This window comes from Amphibalanus amphitrite, unplaced genomic scaffold, assembly GCF_019059575.1.
Source record: "Amphibalanus amphitrite isolate SeventyFive unplaced genomic scaffold, NRLGWU_Aamphi_draft 000091F_arrow, whole genome shotgun sequence".
Lineage (NCBI taxonomy): Eukaryota > Metazoa > Arthropoda > Thecostraca > Balanomorpha > Balanidae > Amphibalanus > Amphibalanus amphitrite.
In genome coordinates, this window is record NW_024881587.1 from 229,303 (window position 1) to 252,784 (window position 23,482).

A 23,482-nucleotide genomic window follows, 5' to 3' on the forward strand; every position below is an offset into this window, starting at 1 on the left:
ACAATAAACAATGGTGACTCATTGCCCGTGACAGGTGAACATAACTCACCGTATACGTATAGTTACTTACATATAGGTGTACGCTACATGTTAAGCCTAAAAACAATCACATGCAGTACCCAACAGTGGATTATGGGCACTTGCATTCCTTTGATGGGTGTAATGATGCGCTCCTTCATTTGAAGTAAAATTAACTAATGATCAACTTGAATGCGCTAGGTGGAACACTGGAATATGCGATTTCGTTCGGAACGAATGGGGAATTGATTTATGTATACAAACATGCACTGATCTCCCAGTGTCAGGGCCTGCTCCTTCTCTCTCCTTGCCCAATGTCTGCACACTAAAACCGTATTAGCAGCCGGGGACATAAGCGGATATGGTCCTCTTACCTATACAAGTCGTGGACTACTGACCCATAGTGTGGAATACTCGGTCTGGAGGCAACCGCAGAGGTCAGGTCCAGTGAGGCTTTCTTACACAGCCCCCGCAGACTGTATGTACTCACCACTAGGTGTCACATGTGACTTTCCGAACGAGGCTTACTTCACCGGTCAATGTTCGTGAACTTGACAGCCATGTAAAATCATACATACATGAATATGGTTGTCACTCGGTCATCAACACCCTACCCTGAGCCAGTGCAGCATCAGAGCTCTAACATATTGATAAAATGACTAAGAACGGCTCGGGAGTCGGCAGTGACCTTCCCCGTGACTCACTGAATATCGGCCGCATTTCTCTGGTTCCGCCGGGCTGGAACAGCGCTCTGTCGAGAGTGGCGCTACCGGCGCCTCACTACATCACCCAGATTGAAATGGATGGAACCAGTCCAACTCAGAGGCCAATAAGAACATACAGGGAGTCCGTGCTCCATGGCAAATCAATGGCGCCGGCCCAGGACAAAGGGAGAATATGATGCTGGGAATCTAACACTGAAAGTGAGGAATGAGAGCTGTTGAAAATCGGGCTGTGGATGTACGAACGCAACACCTGAAACCGTGTGTTCATTGCGTAACAAACACGAAAGCACGACAGCACTACGTGTAGTTTACCGACCATATGCGGCCAGTGACATTGACATTGCTTTGAAGCTAGTACCTACCTATTCTATATTCAAGCGTAGATCTTAACGTCTTCTGAAACGTCATCGAATCAAACATCGCACGGAAATCTACGATCATTATATCTTGACTCTTGAGCTTACAAAGGGAAGCACCACTGGTCCCGCAGATTACTAGTGCTACATATAATTAGTCACTAATAACGTCAGGCGCTCAATTGACGATTGTTGGTGTGTCGTTCCGTGATATTACCTAGAAGAGCAGGGGAGCGGCCCTTGTTTATTGTCCACTTCCAGGGCCAGGCGGGAGGCCGTGAAGGGCTGCGCCAGCCGGGTTAAATTAAATAAAAAACGCCCAAAATACTACATTGTTTCTGGGACAATCCAGCCACGACATGTCTGAAGTTTGACGTCATCTAATTTTTATCGACAATTAAAACTACGTGTAGTTGTCACAGCTTGTAGCTTAGTCTTAAGCCCCCGCAGTCTCTGACACGTACCAATGTTATCCACAGGTAGGTACCTATCTGGAATAGTGAAATATCTACAAGGGTATCAGTAAACGCACCTTTCCCATGGAGAGCTCCTCTAATCTTCAGCCCAACTCACGCAGTATCGCAACGCCCGTCTAAGAGTCTTAGGGTTGTTGCGGCTTGCGTGCAATGGTTTAGCCTGAGCGGCCTGAAAAAATGCGCCACAATTCGCTCAGCAGGTTGCATGATTAACAAGCCAGAGCGAAGCCATATACTAGAGGAACATCATTGTATCGCATAAAATACGAAACAGAAACAGAAAAAGAAAACATTTGAATGAGTGGCAGATGATGACAGAGAGAGAGAGAGAGAGAGAGAGAGAGAGAGAGAGAGAGAGAGAGAGAGAGAGAGAGAGAGAGAGAGAGAGAGAGAGAGAGAGAGACAGAGAGAGAGAGAGAGACAGAGACAGAGAGAGAGACAGACAGAGACAGAGACAGAGTAAGAGACAGAGACAGAAAGAGACAGAGAGAGACAGAGAGAGAGAGAGAGAGAGAGAGAGAGAGGGAGAGAGAGGGAGAGAGAGAGAGAGAGAGAGAGAGAGAGAGAGAGAGAGAGAGAGAGAGAGAGAGAGAGAGAGAGAGAGAGAGAGAGAGAGAGAGAGAGAAGAGGTGAGGCACATGAGTGGTTTCCGACCAGTAAACAATCCTATATTGTTCTGACTTCTGGTTTACCGGTCCGGATATTGAGTCAGTGCTGACTTATATGTATGCTTGCACTTTTATAAGATGTCCCTGTTTAGAGCTGATTTTACGCGAGACTTGGTCAATTGTAACATTTATACATTTTGTGCTGTGTAACACGTATGCTCAAAAAGTGTCACAAAACTGCGCATTGCGACATGTGATCACAATCGCTTAACCCGCGCCCTGCTGGGGGGGGTGTTTGAACACCCCCCCTTTGTGGTTTTTCGCGAATATCTCAAAAACGGCGGCGCAGAGCGCCACCGTTTTTGGTACACCTTATCATACGTTGATTCTACACATGTTGTGAAAATTTCAGACCAAGGTCATTCAAGGTCAGGTCACCAGGTCACTTGAAGTGACCTCACCTCATAAAAAGTTTCAATGTCTGCCATAGCTACACCGAGTGACCGATCGCTTTGAAACTTTCAGCGATTGATAAGGGTAACAGTATCTATAAAATGTATGTCTCGGAATTTCGATATCGGTGACCTAAGGTCAGGTCAATTTTGCGACCTCTCCATTGGTCAATGGGATGGGACCCAATGGGAAATTGTCAATGGGAGAAAATTGAAATGCGCCTCTTTTGGACGAAATACATTATAAACACTCCCAAACACTGAATTACAAGTGGTTTAGACACACTGAATATGAAAATGGTGTCCGTGACCCCTATTTATGCCCCTGACGTCATCTCAGGTCACGAATGGTGTCTAACAGTTTTTCGCAAATAACTTTTGATAGAAGCATGCTAGAGCGGTGAAAACGCCTTAGATGTGCTCAGCTCGACGATACGGATCGACTGATGTGCAACATGACCCCTTCCGGTCAGGTCATGACCTTGACCTGAGGTCAAATTTTCAAGTTGACCTTTCAAGGTCAAGTTATAGTTCATTCCATGCGTCTTGACGAGAGGAACACGATGCCGGTAAAAGTAAGCTCGTACAAGGCTTGGGTCAAAAGTTATTGCAGAAAAACTGTTTCCGAAAAAAATCGGCTATTTTTGCAGTTTTTGCCACCTGCAGGCAAAGCCGTTGACGTTAGGTCAAATCTGAGAGAATTACTCAGAATGGGCGTTAATAGGGCTATCGAATGCGCTTTTCCGCGGCGCTGTAGCTTTATTGGTTCCCGAGTTATGCGTTGGCTTCCTGGAAATTGTCGACATTCGACCTGAAAATCGGCGAAATTTTGCCTTCAATGACTTCTGGTGACCTGACCTTTGACCTGACCAAAAAAGTGACCGAAGTGATTTCGTCATTATTTTTGACGCTCTTTCGAACGCCGCCTTCTGCGTATCGCTACGTGGTCCAGGAGCCGAGTTAGAAGGGGGGTGTTCAAACACCCCCCCCCCCCCCAGCAGGGCGTGGAAATCCAGGACCCCCAGCCGGGCGCGGGTTAAACAGAGCTATTGCAAGGTGCAGCAAGTGTCCCTGAAGACAACAAATCAGTTCCTGGATATTTAATTAATATAATAAAAGAAGCATTAGCTAGGCACCATCAACAGGTGAACCACTGTAGAGCCCGCTAATGCTGTCTCCCTTGTCCGGCTGGCGTCGTCCAGCCCACAGCTGGTGCTTCAGGCACCACACCATCGATATTGGGCTTTGTCGACAGTCGCCGGCCGCTCGGTCACGTTTCCGCCCGTTGTGTGGTCCATCAGTCAGCTACCAGCCGGCAGGGCGGACCGAGCCGTCAGTGGACAGGGTGGACCGAGCCGTCAGTGGACAGGGCGGACCGCCGTCATTGGACAGGGCGGTCAGCCACGGGCGGATGGGCACCACCAGCCGGCAGGACGGACCTAGCCGTCAGTGGACAGGGCGGCCAGCCGCGGGCGGAATAGGGCACCACCAGCCGGCAGGACGGACCTAGCCGTCAGTGGACAGGGCGGCCAGCCGCGGGCGGAATAGGGCACCACCAGCCGGCAGGGCGGACCGAGCCGTCAGTGGACAGGGCGGCCAGCCGCGGGCGGAATAGGGCACCACCAGCCGGCAGGACGGACCGAGCCGTCAGTGGACAGGGCGGCCAGCCGCGGGCGGAATAGGGCACCACCAGCCGGCAGGACGGACCGAGCCGTCAGTGGACAGGGCGGCCAGCCGCGGGCGGAATAGGGCACCACCAGCCGGCAGGACGGACCGAGCCGTCAGTGGACAGGGCGGCCAGCCGCGGGCGGAATAGGGCACCACCAGCCGGCAGGACGGACCGAGCCGTCAGTGGACAGGGCGGCCAGACGCGAGCACGGAACAGCTATGAGCTACCAGAGGCAGGAAAGCAAACCACCAGCCGACAGGGTGGTCCGCCACGGGCGAATAGAGCGCTACTAACCGACAGGGCGGACCACCGTCAGTGGGCAGGACGGTCCACCGTCAGTGGGCAGGACGGCAAGCCACAGGCGGATAGGGGCGGATAGGGCACCAACAGCCGACAGGACGACAAGCCAAGGGCGGTTAGGGCGCCACCAGACGGGCCGGTCAGCCACGGGCGGATGGGCACCACCAGCCGGCAGGACGGACCGCGCCGTCAGTGGACAGGGCCGCCAGACGCGAGCGGACACCGAACAGCTACCTGAAGGCAGGATAGCAAAGCGACCAGCAGAAATGAGGGCCGCCGTCAGCGGACACAGAACAACTATCAGAGGGCAGGATAGCAAACCACCACCAGCGGGCAGGAGGGACTGCCTCAGCAGCTGACAGGACAGTTTGGACTGTCACCAGGCGACAGGACAGGGCTGCCGTGGAGCTCAGTCGGTGGCCTTGGACAGTCACTGAACTGGTCACGTCCCGGGAACGATCAGGGGCCGACAGTGAACACCCCGGCCACACTAGCCGCCACAACACAATCACAACCAAGGGTCTACGCCGTATTATGTGATTTGAGCTCATATCAAATTTGAGCGTACCCTCTTCAGGCAATGTAGTGAGGGATATCAGACGGTTTCCAGTTTTTTTTTTTTTTTTGCTTTTAAGCTTATTAATTGGGATTAATTGTCATTGTAATACAATTGGGATCGGCGTAAAAATGGCATACCTACCTATTCTGCGCCACCCCATGATGCTATAGTGGAGCCTCATTGCTAATATTACCAACTAATAATGGAAACTAACGTAGGTATGCATTTAGTGCAATTGATTTTCGCCTCTACAGCAAGCAGGGCGCTAATTGTTCAGCCAAACTTCTACAGGAGTGAAGGCTAACTCGAAACTTTGGACCGCAGGGACCTGCTAGCAGAGATAGCAGGAATTTACGACAGGCACACATCGCCACACCCGTGCTTTGTCTTGTCAGTTGTCACATGCCTACATCTTATCAGGCAGAGATGGGTGCTTCTAAATCTAGGCGTCAATATACAGTAACAATAGTGAAAACAAACAGCATGAGCAAGGAAGAGCCAATACCCAGTGCTGCAGGACAGAACCATTCTGCAAATTAGACATGTGCATGGATCCGAGAAAATGGATCTGGGATCTGATCCCACGGATCCTGATCCCGGATCCGACGGGATCATAGATTCAGCTCTGTATTTTATCGAGAGATCCGTAGGGATCACAGATCCGAATCTCATTTTTTGCTTGAGATCCATTGAGATCATAGATCCTCACTTATTTTTTGTCAACACATATATCCCAAAAAAGCACTTGTTTCAACTCACAAACGTTCTGTTTTAGTGATTTTATGTGATAGCACGTCATAATCCATAGTTTTGTGTCACTTATTGGCATAGAAACCCTTTAAAACATGGTTTCAAATATGGTGCATGGCGGGATCCACTCAGATCATAGATCCATATTCTTGATTTATCGTCAGATCATATGAGATCATAGATCCAAGATGTATTTTTCACGCCGGATCCGGTGGGATCATAGATCCCAACCTGTACTTTGCTTCCAGATCCACTGAGATCATAGATCCATCACTCGGATCCATGCACATGTCTGCTGCAAATACCTACCTAAATGTCAGCAGCCAATCGCTGCAACTTTCAAATGCAATCAACAAACGCAGACCAGCGAGATAATTGACAGGTTAACTATTGACAGGTTTGTTGATGCTCATTATCGACTATCCAATACTATTGCGTTCATTTTGTGAAACCTTTTTCTGCCTGCTATGTCACGCGATCTAAACAGCTGCTGCGTCAACATTATTCCCACCCCTAACAGCCAACTTAACCCTCGCCCGCACATGCCATTTTCCCATCCTAGAACGCACATGGGGGGGGTGGTTGCCACCCCCCCCCGCGCCATTTCGTTCCTGTTGGAGATAGAGCTTAGCAGTAAAGACCAAAAAGATTCTTTGGGAAGAGACGAATCCAATGATACCCAGTTTTACCTTCTCAGGTCAGTTATTGACCTTCCAGGTCAGGTCAAACTAAAAAATGTTGCTGTTTTGGGTCACCGTTGGATATCAAGTGCGCTGCTTATCAAATACCGATGACGATGCTGTTTTCTGGTGCCAAGCCAGCTAGAACCTCTTTTTCACACTATCCGACCAGAATTTTGCTGCTGAGGTCATTTCAGGTCAAGTTAGGTCAAGGTCAATTATATGTGTTTGTATGTCTGTGTGTGTCTGTGTGTATACTGATGTGTGCACCGATTGTTTTTGGGTCCATATCACATGAAATCATGATCTGAGAAGCTTTTACCAAAAATGCAGTCAAAAAACTTCACAAAAAGTAAATTCAGCTTGCCTAAAACGCAATTATCTTAGATGACCTAGGTTGACCTTGACCCTGACCTTGACTCCTGTACATCGTCGAACAACATGTTCCATGATAGGTGGGAGGTAGGACTGGCAAAAAAGGCCGAAATCAGGGTGTCAAAAGCTCACAAGGCCCATGGCAAACGCAAGCTGTTGAGAATTGGCCATTTGGGTCATGACATGACCTGAAAAACAAGGTCATATCTCCGAAACCAAAAATCACAGAAACTTGAAATTTTCAGTGGACATCAAGAAAGGATAGACGAGCAGCTATACGAAAAATCAGCCTTCTAGCTCTAAAAATGTTGAGTGCAGAGCAGAAAGACTGCCTGGGGGGGGTGGCAACCACCCCCCCCATGTGCGGGCGAGGGTTAACCCTAACTCCAGTCTCCTCGACTTCAGTTTTACAAAAACAGGGGCAATGGATCAGCTTACTCCCTACTGGTGATCCAGGCTGGTAAATCACGTTATTTTTTGTTTAAATCCTCAACTGTTATAGGACATCGCGGCAAAATTATTAGTTGCCAGATCACAGCGCAAAACGCAATCGTTAGACGTCTAATTCCAGTTATTTGGCCGGGTTCACTTGCCCGTTTGCGCACGATTCCGGTCACAAATGAACGCCAGCAAGGGTTCGAGGTTCTGCTGATTGCAGTAATCAGGAACATGGTTTGTTAGTAACGTGTATGCATGCTCCTTATTCAGCTGGATCCAAAGTCAGAACTGTGCCGACCAAAATCCAAAGCCGACCAGAACTGGTTTTATCCCTTTGCAAGAAGTGATAACTACCTAACCTAAAAACAATGGAACAAGTACCTAGTTCAAGATATCAAAGGTACCAAAAACAAATTTTAACCATAAATTCGATTACAGCTCTCATATAGGTGGATAATAGGTGAGTTTTCATAGCAGCAACACCAAGCTGAATTTTTACCAATTGTATTCGATTGATCAAACGTTAGAGTCTGAACAGCATTAGCGTGCCCAATACGCTTACCGCACCCGTCAGCATTACGCTGCCTCTCCCTTCCCCCCCCCCCCACCGCTGCCCCTCGCGCTAACCGTCTGCTGCTGATGGGCGGAAGGCTGAGCGTCTTGTGACATTTCCGCTTCTCACTGAGCCGCTGGAGAGCGTAGCTGACGGGGGGCGGCAGCGGCAGCGGCACCTGCGCTCCCGGCGAGCCGCCGTCCGAATCCTCGTCACCGGACGAGGCCGTGTCCCTCTCAGCCGAGCGCTCCTCCTGCTCGTCAATCTGATGCATGTCCTCGGCCGCTCTGCTACCACCGGATCACCAGATCACCGGCACCGGTCTCCGCAACGGCTCATAGCACAGGGAACCATCACCCCATGTGCACCAATCGTCAGCACACCACTTCCGGGGAAACACAATGAATCTACCGCCATCTCAAACTTGAAATCATTCAATATACAGTGTGCCAAGTTGTCACAGTAAGTGAGGTCAGTGGAAACTTCCTCGAACTGAAGAAGTATTTAGAACTTTCTGACGGGAGTTCGACTGAAACTTGTTAACTCACTCAGAGCTGCCTTTGTAGTTCACGGTGTACTGTTCTGGATTTCAGTAGCGTGCGGCAGCACTGTTCACCTCTGTGAAGTGAAGAGCTACGCCCTCGCACCAGTCGCACCTTCCAGTCAGCGCACGTTTCGCTTTTTCACACTAGCTGTCTTTGACCTTTGAATTGTGTCACCTTCCGCGGACCGCACCGTTCTGCTCCCCAACTCACCACGGTAGAGCACCGTTCTGCTCCCAATTCACCGCAGTCCCTCCGCGAGCACCGGGCGCCTCTGTGGGCCGCCGCCGCACCTCTCGGCACATAGCACCCAGCCGGACCCGCGCCGGCCCGACCCCTTTGGCGGGGCGCTCAGGTGAACCGACCGGCCGCGCGGCCACTCGGTCCCGACTGGCCACCGCCGCCGGCCGCCGCCGCTTTCGATCGCGTCGGCCGCAGCCGGCCGCTGGCCGAGACAGTCCTCCAAACAGAGCCGGTGAGCTGGCGCCGGGCCCGCGCCGTGCACCCGCCGCTGGCGTCACCGGCGTCAACAGACGGCCGCCGCGCCAGCGACGGCATCGGGCCGACCGTCGACCTAACGAGTGGCCGCGGGCCGCCGCCCCCTGTCCCTCGCGGCCGCAGCAGCCGGCCGGCGGCTCTGCCCCTGCTGCTCCTCTGATCTGCCGCGTGGCCGGCCGGCCCGCTGCCGTGCGGCCTGGTCCGCCGCCCGCCGTCCTCTGATCCGGCCATAATTCCCCGCCGTAATGCGGCCGTACAGAGGCCGCCCTGCTCGGCTGCCGTCTGGAGGCAGGTCGGCTCGGTCCGGTCGCGGATCGTGGAGGATGATACGGCTATGGGCCTGTGGCCAGAAATTCCGGCCGCCGGCTTGGCGTCCTGCAGCCGGGCTGGACAGCGGCCGAGGCACGCCACATGGCATGGGGTGCGGCCGTTCGTCAGCCCGCCGGCACATATGACACAGACATCATGTTATGTGGCCGGCACTGTCCTTCAGGCCACACATAGTTTTTATAGCCCGCATAGCGCAACAAATGAGCTACAATGCACAAATCGTTACGAACCTGTTTCAATGCCATGGCGTGACCGAAGAGCATGAGCGGCGCGAAGCATGAGCCATTCAAATGTGAAAATGTTTTGTGCACAATGTTTGCGCACAAACATTGCTGATCAGCACAAGGCACGCACGCATATTTATTGCATTTATTGGTATTCCCTCCCTCCTCAATAAACCGCAAACCTTCGCAACTTTTATTTTATTTTATTACGATGTTCATCGCTTTGGTGCGCGCTGACGAGGGACGAAGGAAAATTATTTGGATCGGGTGGATAATTCAATAAAAAACTCCCATCAGCATGAGGCAAGAACATAGCAGAGATCGGCAAGAGCCAGAAGCCATTCGCCAAGACAACCTATATGAGCGCACATACGCCTGGTCTAGATATCGCAGCTGGCCTTAAATATGAGCCGCCGGCGACCGTGGGCCTGAAAGCTTCATTAGATGAGGTAGCACTCACGAGTATGATCACCATGGTTCCCCTGTTATAGCTCCCTGCATATATCCGAAACAATTACTCCACCTCATGTGACCGCAACATATGGAAAGGCAAGGAATACCGCCTCGAGTCCGTCAGTTGTGACTGACGATGATCGTATTCGGTTCAGTTGGCGCCGAGCCGAATCTGATCATACGCCCCAGCTGTTCGAAGCAATTTTATTGAATTCCAAACCCTGTATGCAATGCCTGAAACACGGAAGACACACATGCCGAGTTCCGATTACTCGCACGACTCGGACAGGTGGTAATTAGAAGTTGAGACTGTCTACCCATGTATCCAGGTGTCGACGTTCCCAACTGGCTGTCCTCGCGACATCGAGCGGCTCGCCGGCTGCGGTGACGTCACTCGGCTCTCGGTGTGATGGACGCACCTCATCGGTCGCGACTGTGCCTGAGTCCGGCCACGCCGCGGGAGTCCGACAGCGGGAGTCCAGCTACGCCGGGAGTCCGACAGCGGGAGTCCGGCACCGAGTGCAATCCAAGTTAAACCACGATATCTCTATAGCTCGCACCATGAGCCTATGCGTATACAGTAGCCACGCATGTTGCAAGGAACAATAGCCTACAACATAGTTATAAAAAACATGAAAATTAAATAAAAGGCATATAAAATAAGGTATCTCATCCACCATCAAGCGCAACTCAATTTTTCACATAGTACTAAAAAAAAAGTCATCCACAGGCTCAATTTAAAATTAGCATCAGATCCAATGAATAAAAAATGAAGTGATATGTGGAACAGACGTCGGCGGATATCGGAAAGTCAGCGATTTCAAATTAGCAGTGACCTCTCAGCCGACCGGCAGCCCGCGAAGGTCTCCGGTGGAAAATAATCCCAAATAGAAAATGGAAAGTTTTCGATAACTACTGGTAGAATGAAATTGAAACACAAAGACGAAGTCCGATCATCCTGAAAGGGTACATTTCCACAGTGGCGGCGGAATAGGGGGTGCAGGGGGTGCAGCTGCACCCCCATCGAAAAACATGGGGGTGCAAACATATCTTTTTGCACACCCAAAATCCGTACAAGGGGCCCGTCGCACCATCCAATACATTTTCTCCTGAAAACCAGTGATCGAGAAACGAACACTGATGTGGAATCATCCGGGATGTCCAATTATGGTCAGGAGCTAGTCTTTGCTAGTCAATGCTAGTCTTTGGGGCCCCCACACCGACTAAAAGTGTTCCGAGCCGCGTTTGGTGCTCCATGCGGCATCTGAGGGCCCCCACGACGGCCTCAGAGGGCCCTCTTATGACGATCTCTGAGGGCTCCCAAGTCCCACGACGACCTCTGTCCCCTGGGGTCCTACAACGGCCACTAAGGGCCCTCATGACGACCGCTGAGGGTCCCACAGAGACTCTAGGGCCCCAAGGAGACTACAGAGGCCACGCTGGCCTCTGAGGGCCCTATGACGGCCTCTGAGGGCCCTATGACGGCATCTGAGGGCCCTTACGATCTCTGAGGGCTCTCACGACGACCTCTGTCCCCTGGGGCCCTATAACGACCACTAAGGGCCCTCATGACGACCGCTGAGGGTCCCACAGGACTCCAGGGGCCCCGCTGGCCTCTGAGGGCCCTCGTGACGGCCCTAGACCCAACTCAAGTCTGAGGGCCCGTTTGGCTTCAGACGGCCCACTGACGGCCTCTGAGGGCCCCAACATAACCAGGCTGCAGGGGCTATGCTGGCATCTGAGGGCCCTGCAACGGTCTATTGAGGGCCCTAACGATGGCCTCTAGCGGTCTTACCAAGGCCTCTGAGAGCCCTGCAAAGGTATCTGGGGGCCCATAAAGACCCTCACTTTGGCCAAGGACCCTCATGACGATCTCTGATGATCCTCTCGAAGGCTTCTAAGGGCCATCACAACAACTTCTGAGGACCCAAAGATGGTCCCTGAGGGGCTGAGGGTCCTGACGACGACCTCTCTGGGCCCTCACAATGGTCTCTAAGACCCAACGCAAGCTCCAAAGGCCCACGCTGGCGTCTGGGGGCTCCAGGGGCTCCAGGGGCCATGCTGACCTCTGAGGGCCCTCTTGACGGCTTCTAGGGCCTAACGAAGGCTTCAAGGGCCAACGCTGGCCTCTGAAGAACCCTACGACGGCCTCGGAGGGTCTCACCTCAACGCAGGCAGGTGCCAGGAGACATGCTGGCCTCTGAGGGCCCCGCAGAGTTCAGATTCAGAGGACCCAACGACCTTTGTGGACCTTACGAAATACGAAGGTCTCCGAGAGCTCACGCAGGCTCTTGGAATTCCACACTGATTCTCAGGCCCCATGTCGGCTTGTTGCGGCACTTTATCTGCTCTTGGTGCCCCGTCGCTGGCCTCTGAGAGTCTCAATGTCGGCCAATGGCCCCCGGTGTAGGGGCCATGGGCCCTACACCGGCTTTTATGGCGCCTACATCGACTCTTGGGACTCGTGACCCATGAAATGTGGGACTAAGCGGCTTCTAAGTCCTAAGAATCCCCATGCTGGTTCTAGTAGCCACCAGCCGAATATTTGGGCTCACACGCGAGCTCCTGGGACCCCGTGCATATCCCAGGGGTCTACCTGCCTCTAAGATCCCACACATACTTTTGGGGCTCAAACGCTTGCCCCCGAAGGCCCCACTGAGACCCCTTTCCTCTATTCAGTCCTCCATACCGGCTCTTAAGGCTAAACATCGGCTCGTGTGGCCTCCATCCCGGCTTTGGAGGGCCTCCATATAGGCTTTTTTGGGGTCCGATGCCGGTTTCTGAGAGCCCTCAAAAGACTTTCGAGCCTATACTGCCTTCTGAAACCTTTCAGCAACTTTCAAGGGAGTAGGGACCGACCCTGATCGGAGGGCTCATTCAGTCTGGGGAGTCATGTAGGTCTCTGGAGGAGTCTCTATATGTGGTCGGTTTCCAAGGGGCTTCTAAACACGGTCAACTTGGAACGGTCTTGTAGGGCCCTCAATGGTCCACTGCGGATCCAGAAAAGTGGTTTGAGACGCTGCGGGTGGTGGCTAGACTAAAACATTAGCCGATAAAAAACTAGCTGCATTTGCTTCTTTATGCTTTCATTATTTGAGATAGGTATGTACACTGCAATTTCAAACCTTTTGCAGAGCTTGTGTGTATGGGGACAGTTTTCCAACATCTTCGTTTTTCATAAATTAATAATGATCACTCAAAAAAATGAAGGGGGCCCAAAACTTCCAGAGGGGCCCCTTGAGAAAACTTTGCAACCCCATCCAAAATTACCTTCCGCCGCCACTGCATTTCCAGGGTGAGAACGAACACCAAGCGAAGCTTTTCACGACTGTCCTCAGTCTTCACTGTTTGGTCATGGCACTTCAAGACTGGGACAAATGGGATTGAGATCATGGCAGAAATCAGAACAGTCAACATACCTAATGTTTACTTAGCCAGGCAGTGGACACGGCTTCTCCGTTTACCGACTTCAGCTGACCCGTAATGTGATAACTGTAATGCGATAACAATCATTTAGCAAAAGAATTGTGACACCGATTTGTTTTTAAGCACTGATTTAACGCGGCCATCTGATTTCCACTGAAGCAGAAGCTGTGTATATTTTTGTCACCACTGACTGCACGGTCAACAGTGCCGCGCCGAGTGTCAAACATCGGCGGTGAGCTCGTACCTCAGCGCCCGGACCTTTGCCAGAGACAAGCCGCGCCAGCTCGGACATAAAGTGTTTATCATGGCTCTAACACATACCCGGTGCCAACGCTTATCACTCGGTCCTCGGCAAATAAACGCCCTCAGGAGACGGCACCGCTCAAGAGCAGCCGCGAGAGAGCTCGTCTCGTCTCGGAAGCCCACTTGCCGGCGAAGACAGAAGAATGGTATGGCCTGAACTGAGCGGGCTGAACTCAGACGATATTATTAGCCGTACGTGATACCCCGTCCTCCTTGTTTCCTGGAGAAAAGCAACTGATTTGCAACATGATCCTTTCGGGTAAAATCAAGCCAGCTCCTGCATCTGAAGTCAATGTTTTATTTATGTATACTTACTTTAGATAATACTGGGTTTAGCTCAAAGAGGCCGAATAAAATAAACATGATATTACGAGCCAGTGGCTTATCTCTTGCAGGAATATGAGAAAACATCTGAAACATTACAGATCTGCGCCAGCTGCCTGTGGCACTTTACTCAGATTTACGCGCTTTGCTTCGAGGATCATTAGCTCTGAGCGCCGGCACTTTAACAGGTAGCAGCACATTCAGCTCGTGCTCATATCTTATCAAGAGGCGCCCACGGGCTCTCCGCGTAATTGTCTGTCGTCCGGTTTCTCTGCCATCCAGGGCATATTTTAAGGATTTTTCACTGCGTCCCAAAGGTGGCATAGGGCACACGCTTTGGTCGGAAAGGGCACATTGCAAGCGAAATAGTATATAATGCAAGTGAGATAATGTACAGATACATTGTGTACTGTGCTGGTGGAGGGGCACTGCAAGCGGGATATTGGGAGCGGGCTGTGATTGCTTTTGGCCAGTCTCGAAATCCGCCCAGTCGTAGTGCGTTCTTTATCCGCATTCAAAGGGCGGACCGGCGATTTAATGACATTTACATTGTTGTTACTTGTTAGTCACTCGTTTTCCTGAACGGGGTTGGGCGTGTTTGACCTCCCTTGACGCACCAAATTGTACCTAAGCTTATAGAGAATAAAAATGAATATGCACATGATTAAAATGTGATACATACGTCTCTTCGTGCGTTTTTCACCCTTATCAATCGATTCAAAATAGAGGTTGACGTGTGAAACATTGCCAATTTGCATTGAAGATACTATGTGTTTGAAATAATTAGATGACGTAAGGTTAAACAGTACCCACCTAAGTTGTGACAAGAAATCATCGGATTTTAAAGCTACATAAGAAAATCCATCATAGATTAATGCTTTGGATGAACGGATGCTTTGGATGCTTCGGATTTCGCTTCCTTACTGCCTATCATGATCCAATAACCCAACTATCATGATATCATAACCCAAACTTTTCCCAATGGAAGTTCCTTTGTTTAATTATTATGCCCAGAAATGTGTCGATTTTGTGCCATTTCCGGGCGCTTTGGGGGGGGGGGAGCATGGTCCCGTGGCCCGTGGCCCCTCTATATCCTCCTATGGCCGTCTATGGCCAGACGGCCATGACGGCCCTGATCTGACCGTATGCCAACAAATGTCAAACTTCGCAATGATACGATATTTTTTTCGGAAAACGTGCCGGTATCTCAAAAACTATGATAGCTAGGAGGGCGCAATCGATAGGAGAAAAGCAATCGATATATCTTGAACAGCTCTTTCGTCAATATTTCGTCAGAATTGAGTTCAGATCAACGGTTAAGGCTCCATAGCCAAAAACGGGTAAAATTACAATTTTTGTCAATATAGGTTTCATGAAAAGCTTTTGAACTAAAAAAGATAGAGAATTTTCGTTTGCACGATCGTTCTTCTCTCATTTTTACCTCGAAATGTCAAGGTCAGAACTTGACCTCACATTAAGGTCATTTCGTGACCAAGATAGATCATGTCGTATATCAGTCGATGCGTTTCGATGAGGTATGTACCTCAAAACAATGATACAATCCAATCCACTGTGCATGCAAAAGCCCTGTAGGGCCGGATTTTGGGCCAGGCTCCGGGCCTGCGGGCTCCAACTTGACATCACTAAACAGGACTTTAGGGAAGGGCAGGACACAGAGTCTGAGCCCTAAGGACAGGGCAGGCACAGGCCATGAAGCTAAGATAAGACGGATACTTGAGGGCTGGGTAGGATGCAGGGTCCGAGGGCAAGGCAAGGCGCGGGTCTGAGGCTATCATTACACAAGGCCGCAGAGTAGTGCAAGACACAGGGCCTTAGAACACCTGATGATCAACACACCTGATGGCAGGGCAACACGCAGGATCTTAGAGCAGGGCAAGAAATAGTACCTAAAGGTAGAGCAAGACATAAGACACAGGTATGGCACAAGGCCCGAAACACCGCCCACGTCTTGTCATACCTTCGGGCCCCGAAGGTATGACAAGACGTGGGCGGTGTTTCACGGACGCTGCTATCAAATTCCGCGAGCTGACGTCATACTTGTGGTAGTGTTTGAGCAATGGGCCTGTTGATGTCTCCATGGAAACCCAATTTGACACGTGTAATAGCAACGTGCTGCTATCACCGGTGAAACAGGGCCAGGGTATGGGGCCTGAGGGCAGGGCAAGGCTCAGGGCATGAAGGCAGAACAAAGCACGGGTTCTGAGGACAGGTAAGGGCACGGGCCATGAAGACGGGAAACGGCACGGGACCTGAGGGCGGGAGACACCACAGGGCCTGATGACAGGGCAGGCCACAGCGCCTGAGAGCGGGCATGGGACACGAGACCTTAGGGCAATGCAGAATACAGGGCTTGAGGGCAGAGTAGGACACAGGGTCTGATGGCATGGGACGGCACAAGGCCTGACGACAGGGCAGAGCACAGCAACTTAGGGCGAGGCAGGGCACGGGCCTGAGGGCGATACAACGCATAAGGCTTAATGGCAGAATAGGGCACAGGGTCTAAGGGCAGGGCAATGCACATGAGGCCTGGAAGCAGAACATGACAGGACAGGGCCTGAGGCAGGGCAAGGCATTAGGCTCGAGGATGGGCGCGGGGCCGGGGCATGAGGACATGGGAAGGCACAAGGCCTGATGGCAGGGCAGGGCACAGTACCTGAAGACAAGGCAGCGGCACGGGGTCTGATGGCAGGACAAGTGTACACGGCTTGAGGGCAGAGAAGGGCAGGGGCCCTAAACTAGGGTAGGGCAGGGCACGGGGCCAAAAGACTGGAAGGCAGCGCATCAAATTTCCAGGCAGAATATATAAAGTATCGTGTTTGAGGGCAGGGCAGAGCGGGGCACAGGGCCTGAATGCAGAGCAGGGCACAGGGCCTGAAGAAAGGGCAGGGCAAGGTACAAGACCTATGGACAGGGCACTGGGCAGGGCACATATCCTAGGGGTATAGTAGGGAAGAACATAATAAGGTGTATGACCAAGGGTAGGGCAGGGCACAAGGACTGGAGAGGGCATGTATGTGCTTAGGTACATAGTAAATCAGGGCACAAAGCAATCGGAAAGCCAACATCTTTTACACAGTAAAAGACCGAGGCATGTTACTTATTTTTGCTCGCACTTTTCGGCTGAAACCGTGGCATTTCAGTGTGGGACGCAGTGGTCCAAATTTCGCGAGGGCTACGTCCCAAAGGCAGGGGGCTGCGTCCCAAAATGGGACGCAGTCAGTATGTTAAAATATGCCCTGCTGCCATCCTTATCATTAATAATGCCATAAGGTTACTCATTAATGCCTTCTTTGCATATCGTGTTACTTGACGGCTACAATATAAGTAAATAAGGGATATTCCGCATACTCGTAGTAATTAACGTGTCATCTGAATTATTGATTCATGACTGAGTTTTTGCCATTTCACCCTAACACCTGGTAAAACTGATCTGGAATAGGGGAAGATGGGGGAACACCACCCTTTGGGGAACACCGCCCACCCCGATATCAGAAATATAAAAAGGTCTAGGGTGGCAGCTGACTGTCTTTTGGCAGCGCGACGACAACAGAAGTGCAGGCATGGGCAGTGCACCGCATTGGTTTAGGTAATTTGCGAGAAATTCCTAATTTTACGTTTCGTGAATACGTGTTATACTTTTTCTAGCATAATAAGCAGAAGAAAACTTATCTTATTTGACAGACATTAGTCCTGAAGTAGTAATTTTTGCCATAATTAGGACTCATCCAAGCATTACGTGCTCCTGCTCGAGCAAAATTTTGTCGTGCTGCCATATTGAAGTTTTTTTTAAAAGAGAAATGCAGATACTTGGGTAACCCCGCCCACTTGGGAAACTTGGTATTTATTAGCACATTGTGACACGTAGCCCAGGAGTGGCGCATTTCAAATAAAGAAAGACCGTTGTTGCTATGTTTTTTTTAGAATATAATGAAAAATTTCGAGAAAATGAAATTTTGGGATTTTAAATCGTCTAGGAATATAAATGAGTACTACATTGTACCAGGAATACAATAAAATCAATTCCACTGTATTTTATACATAAATATGCTAAAACGCCTCGAAATTTACGATAAAAATAGCAACTGGCACTGCTCACTCCTGGCTTACATCCTATCTCAGCGATCGCATGCAGCGCGTTGTTTTGAACGGCAAGCATTCGGCGTGGACTGCTGTGCAGTCAGGCGTGCCCGAAGGCAGCATTTTGGGACCTTTGTTGTTCGCGTGCTTTGTTGCTGACATCCCGAAGTGTATGGAGACTGGCTGCCTGTTATATGCAGATGATGTCAAGCTGTTTCACCGAGTGGGGTCCGATGATGATGTTGCTTTACTTCAGGCGGACTTAGACAAGCTTCACGACTGGTGTAAAACATGGAAACTAAAACTCAATCCGGTTAAATGTCAAACGATCACTTTCACCCTTAGGACAACTCCCATTAGGTCGACATACAGAGTTAATGGTCATGTGCTTAATCGTTGTCAGGAGGTGCGCGATTTAGGCATCCTTTTGGACGCTAGGCTTACGTTTTCGCAGCATGTTGATGCCACCATACGGAAATGTAACAAGATGTTAGGCCTAATAATGCGCAGTGTACAGTTGCCTCGATGTCCCCGGCGGGTCAAATTCAATCGAACTGCGCTGCTTGCCGCCTACAAAGCTCACGTCCGTCTGGAGCGGTGCAGCAAAGACCCATCTTGTGCGGCTCGAGCGAATGCAGCATCGTTTTTTGATGTGGCTGGCATCAAACTCCGACGGAGACGGCTCCAGTCTTGATTACGTGTGTCTCCTGAACCGCTTTGGTTTGTGCTCGATTAAGTCACGCTTTGTACAGACCGATCTTTCATTTCTAGTCAATGTGTATCGCAATAGGATTGACTGCCCTTACCTGATGGCAATCTTCGGACTAGCAGTCCCCAACAGACGCTCTCGACAGACAGGGCTGTTCCACGTACCGTTCGGTCGCGTGGACACTGTGAAGTCAGGGTTCACTGTCCGTATCCCTGTGCTATGTAACCGCTTCTTGCAACATACACCCACCGCTGACATGTTGGCATCATCGGGCTCCGTTTTATCGGACATCCGTGAGTTTGCTCGTTCTCAGGGAACGTACATGTAATGTGTTGTCATCGTTGTGTGCATGTGTTGTGTTGTGTTACCTAGTTTAAATTGACTGCCACTGTAAATGGGCTGCAAGGCCTGTAGTCGGTTAATGCAAATACAGAATACAGAATACAGAATACAGAACTTAATAGTCCAACAGTCTGCAAATTTCGTTGCCTGCTGAGCTCGGGCGGTGTTACCCAACGGTCGGTGTTACCCCGAAAAATGTAGACAATTACTAAATGTGGAATAATGCAATGATGAACGACACTACAAGAAAACAATTGGTTGATTGATATGTGTATAAAATTGATGCGACAATCCACTGAAACTGAGAGATTAATCATTTGACCAAAAACTACTTGACTAGACCCTAAAAGGTGAAGGGGGTCGGTGTTCCCCCGTCTTCCCCTAAATAAAGAAGCATCACATTTTGATTTGGCATTGATGTAAAAACGCACCGTCCTTAAAACTGAAACAAAACAAAATCTCACTCTATTTTACACATCTCGATCAAAGAAAAAAGAATGGTGTGTATCACCGACCGCAGCCCTGCTATCAATGACTGAGGATTGAATGGGGCGCGGCTCCAACCAGCTCTGTTGACTGGAAGCCACTCCAGCTCTGTTGACTGGAAGTCCGCAGTGCCACATTCAATTACCCCACGCTGCGCGCTCGCCGCTCAGTAAGCTGGCACGCCGCGCTCCCGGCTCGCACAGAGGCCAGGTTAATTGATCCCGAAATGCGCCGCCCGGCTCTCATTGACCGTCTGATTTGTGTCGTATTGACGGGCCATTGGAGCCGGTGAGGTGGGCGGCGTGATCAGAGCCCGTCTGACGAGCATCGATCCGCCGGCCGGGCGGGCACCGGGCCGGCGCTTCCTCCCCTGATGCGACCCCTGCACCCTCGGATGGCATGCTACGGGAGAGGACCTAATGGGCAGCGGCGCGCGACCCAACAGCATCGCCTGCACTGATAGGGTAAGCAGCAGCGGTAAGGGATAACAGTCATGTGAAAAAGATAGGTATACAACCAGGGCAAAACAGTGCGGTGTTACCGACAGAACAGCTCGGTGTTACTGGTTGTGGAGTCGATTCATTTTTGGTGACTCTGACTCAGACTCCGACTTCAAAATCGACTCCGACTCCAACTCCAGCTCCGATTCCGGACATTGCTCTATAAGTCCATATAATGAAAGTAAAGACATGCCGGAGTCCGGAGACCTTTCTATCTGGCCTGAAATGACTCTTTACGCGTTCCAAGGCCTTGCATCGCAATTATACCTTTCAAATAATATGCACAACCAAGAGCAGGTTCTGCGCAGACGCCGTCTTCCGCATTTTTTACGATAGAAACGCTCGTCCAAAACAGGGGTATGGCCTTAGCGTCGACAAAATCTTATTTCAAGCAAACACGCGTAGGACATGACTTTGAGCCACGCGCAGTGTTCCAACTCCGACTCCGGTCGGAGTCGGTAACCTTTTGGCGTCTCCAACTCCGACTCCGACTACCGCAGAACCGTCAACTCCGACCGACTGCGAATCCGACTCCGACTCCGACTCCGACTCCACAGCCCTGACTGACACAACAGCGCGGTGTTCTGACAACACAACGCAGTGTTAATAACACAACAGGGCGGTGTTACCGGCAGAACAGCGCAGTGCTACTGATGGTGTGATGGAGCACAACAGCAGTGCATAAGAACCATCTGATGCCTGAGGAAGACATACCTACCATTTTTGTTATAATGCTCGTGCGAAAAGAAAAACTAACGCTGAGCCCTTCTGTAAAGATTACTCAGGCAGGTACTAGGTAAGTAACGCATGTCTGACATAACTTACGTTAAGTAGACGTGTGATCTTTTTGCAAATAAGCACGTATGCAGGAAATAAGAACACTCCGGTCAATATTGAATGTTATTGTAATGCAACAGCATCAAAAGACAAATCTAATCTTTGAATATTGAAATCGATTTTTCCAGAGGTGGGCGGTGCAATACCTCAGCCTACCACTCCGTTGTTTGCGGTAGTAATTAATTGGTATATGTCTGCGGAGTAGAGGACAGGCGACAGCAGACTTTCCCCTTTACCTATGATAAGGAATGAAGGATAGGAGGTTTTAAAGTGCAAACCACGCTATACTTCCGCTTCTTCACAATCAACAACAAAAAGCAGACGTCGCATCCAACTTGAGCTGTGGAAGCGGGGCAGATTTGATTGGTTGATATAAGGCACTAATAAAATCAAATGGTTAATTTTGATAAGAAATGCATACACACGTCGCACAATTATCATCTCGCTCAAGGTGATGATAGAGACGAAGCTCAGGAACATCTCTGCCTGATCAGATCAATGAGAGGGGATGCGGTCCGACGGGACCGTCGCCACTCACGCGGGTGACCAGTTGAGCGGCCAGGCGTTGAGCTGGCCGCCGTGGCGCAGGCGGAGACTGCGGGCGCGCGGCGGCCCGTCACCGGCGTCCCTGCCCTGCGGCGAGTGCGGCGAGCGGAGACGCACGGCGCGCCGCAGACGTTCCGTCTTCCACGGTCGCCGGGAGCGCAGCGGCAGCTCCATCGTCGACAGCTGCTGGCTGAGCTCGAAGCTGCGCTGCCTGGGCAGGGCGACTCGGGTGGTGGTCGGAGGAGGGGGACCGCCGTCTGAGCTGTTGGGTTTGGCACTGGTGATCTTGGGCTCGCGAGAATCAGTCGCTGGTGCTTCTCCGGAGGATGGAGCGGTTTTGACATCTTCTTGTATGGGGTGAGGCACCGGAGGCAGAGGATGGTCCGACATTTTCACACAGGTGGATGATCCAGGATTGCTCAGGACACGCAACGACGTAGCTGCCAAACGCAGAATTCCTACTTCCACCACAAACGGCACAGTTCCTTGCAGTTCCCTTCTAGCATTTGAGATGAGCCAAAAACCACTCACATCTCATGAACTGTGTGTGCTTTGCATACCTGCAGTTTCAGTTCGACAGGTCCTGATTGGCAGCTCTATGTTATCAGTTTATCGCCTGCCGTCCCACAGCACTCGCCACGCCGCACCATTCTGGGTGTCACGCGGCTGCCGTCCGTCCGCGGCGCGCCGCACCGCCTCAGGTGTCCGCTGCCCGGGGGTCTCCCTCGCGGCACCACCAGTCACCGATTGCCGAGAGTCGGTGCCGAGGGCCCGGCCGATCAGGACTTTGCGCCGATCAATCGGAACATCTGACAGCGTCCGCCAGTTTCCACGGCAGCGGCCGCCCTAATCGGCCGCGAGTAAATGTCGCGCATGACTTCGTTTAGCGAGACAATTAGAGATATTTCTGGTTCCCAGAAGTGGCAGCGCATGCTGAGTGAATGATATGATAATGGATATGCGGGGACGTGCATTAGTGATTTCCGATCTACGAGCAAATCCTGAATAAAAGGCGCATGATGCATTGATTACTCGTTGGAAGAGGAGGAGCCTCTGTAAATAAGCCGGTCTGTTCCAGCGGACAGCGGTTGTGACATGTGACACAGCACGGGAAGGTTCAAGGCCCTATACTGCAAAGATACATAAATGCAGCTACATGGTATATTACAGCCATGCATACCTGCATCGGTCGTTTGTTGACATTTTGGCTTTGGCGTGGCGTCTGTGGTTTTCCAGAAGAGCCTCCACGTGACCTGGCTGCCGATGAATGACATTTCGCGGTCGGGCGGACAGGAGGGACATATAGGTCTATTCCGTTCGATCGGTTCTTGAATCGATAGGACTAGGTACCTACTCTATTCGATACGTTTTCGGTTCCATCAGTGAACTCATTACTACTGACGCTTAGTGCCTACATTAACTCCAACTATTACGTGAATAGGAAAAAAGCGAACGTACATACAGGGTGTTTTAAAAAAAGTGTCACGGTTTTGAACATCTCCCATTTCCCCTAACTACATGACCCACATCATTCAAATTTTTTCAGATTTAGTGCCAATATTATGACACTTTATGTGGCAGAATTACAAGTTCCTAAGCAGAACGATTTTTGCACCAGAACGAAAAATCGAAACTTTTCAATTTTGGGGCTGTAGGAGATGGTGATGGTATACGACTACGTCACAGTCTGCCGATGATTTCCGTAAGATTTCAGCTTTTGCTTGTTGCACCCAGCAATGTGCTTGTCAATAGTTTTCTGCAACTATCAGAGACCAAAAACACCATGCAAAACAGACAATGGGATGGTAATCACCCATTAGTCTGAGGACAGCGCCGTTGCCATGCCTGATTCTTCCACCAAAAGATGCAGTCGCCGACACCGTGCATAGGGTTAATGATACAGGC

General features: G+C 50.8%; 1 protein-coding gene across 1 annotated transcript in view; it reads right to left on the bottom strand.

Annotated features, from left to right (window-relative positions):
• LOC122380081 (cAMP-specific 3',5'-cyclic phosphodiesterase 4C-like) overlaps positions 1-8,967 on the bottom strand; it is a 65,701-nt gene extending 56,734 nt beyond the window's left edge. Inside the window, exon 1 of the mRNA XM_043362878.1 lies at positions 8,034-8,967. Coding sequence (XP_043218813.1) covers positions 8,034-8,233 — 200 coding nt within the window. The 5' untranslated portion in view covers positions 8,234-8,967. The remainder of the gene's footprint in view (positions 1-8,033) is intronic.
• Positions 8,968-23,482: the final 14,515 nt, after the last annotated feature.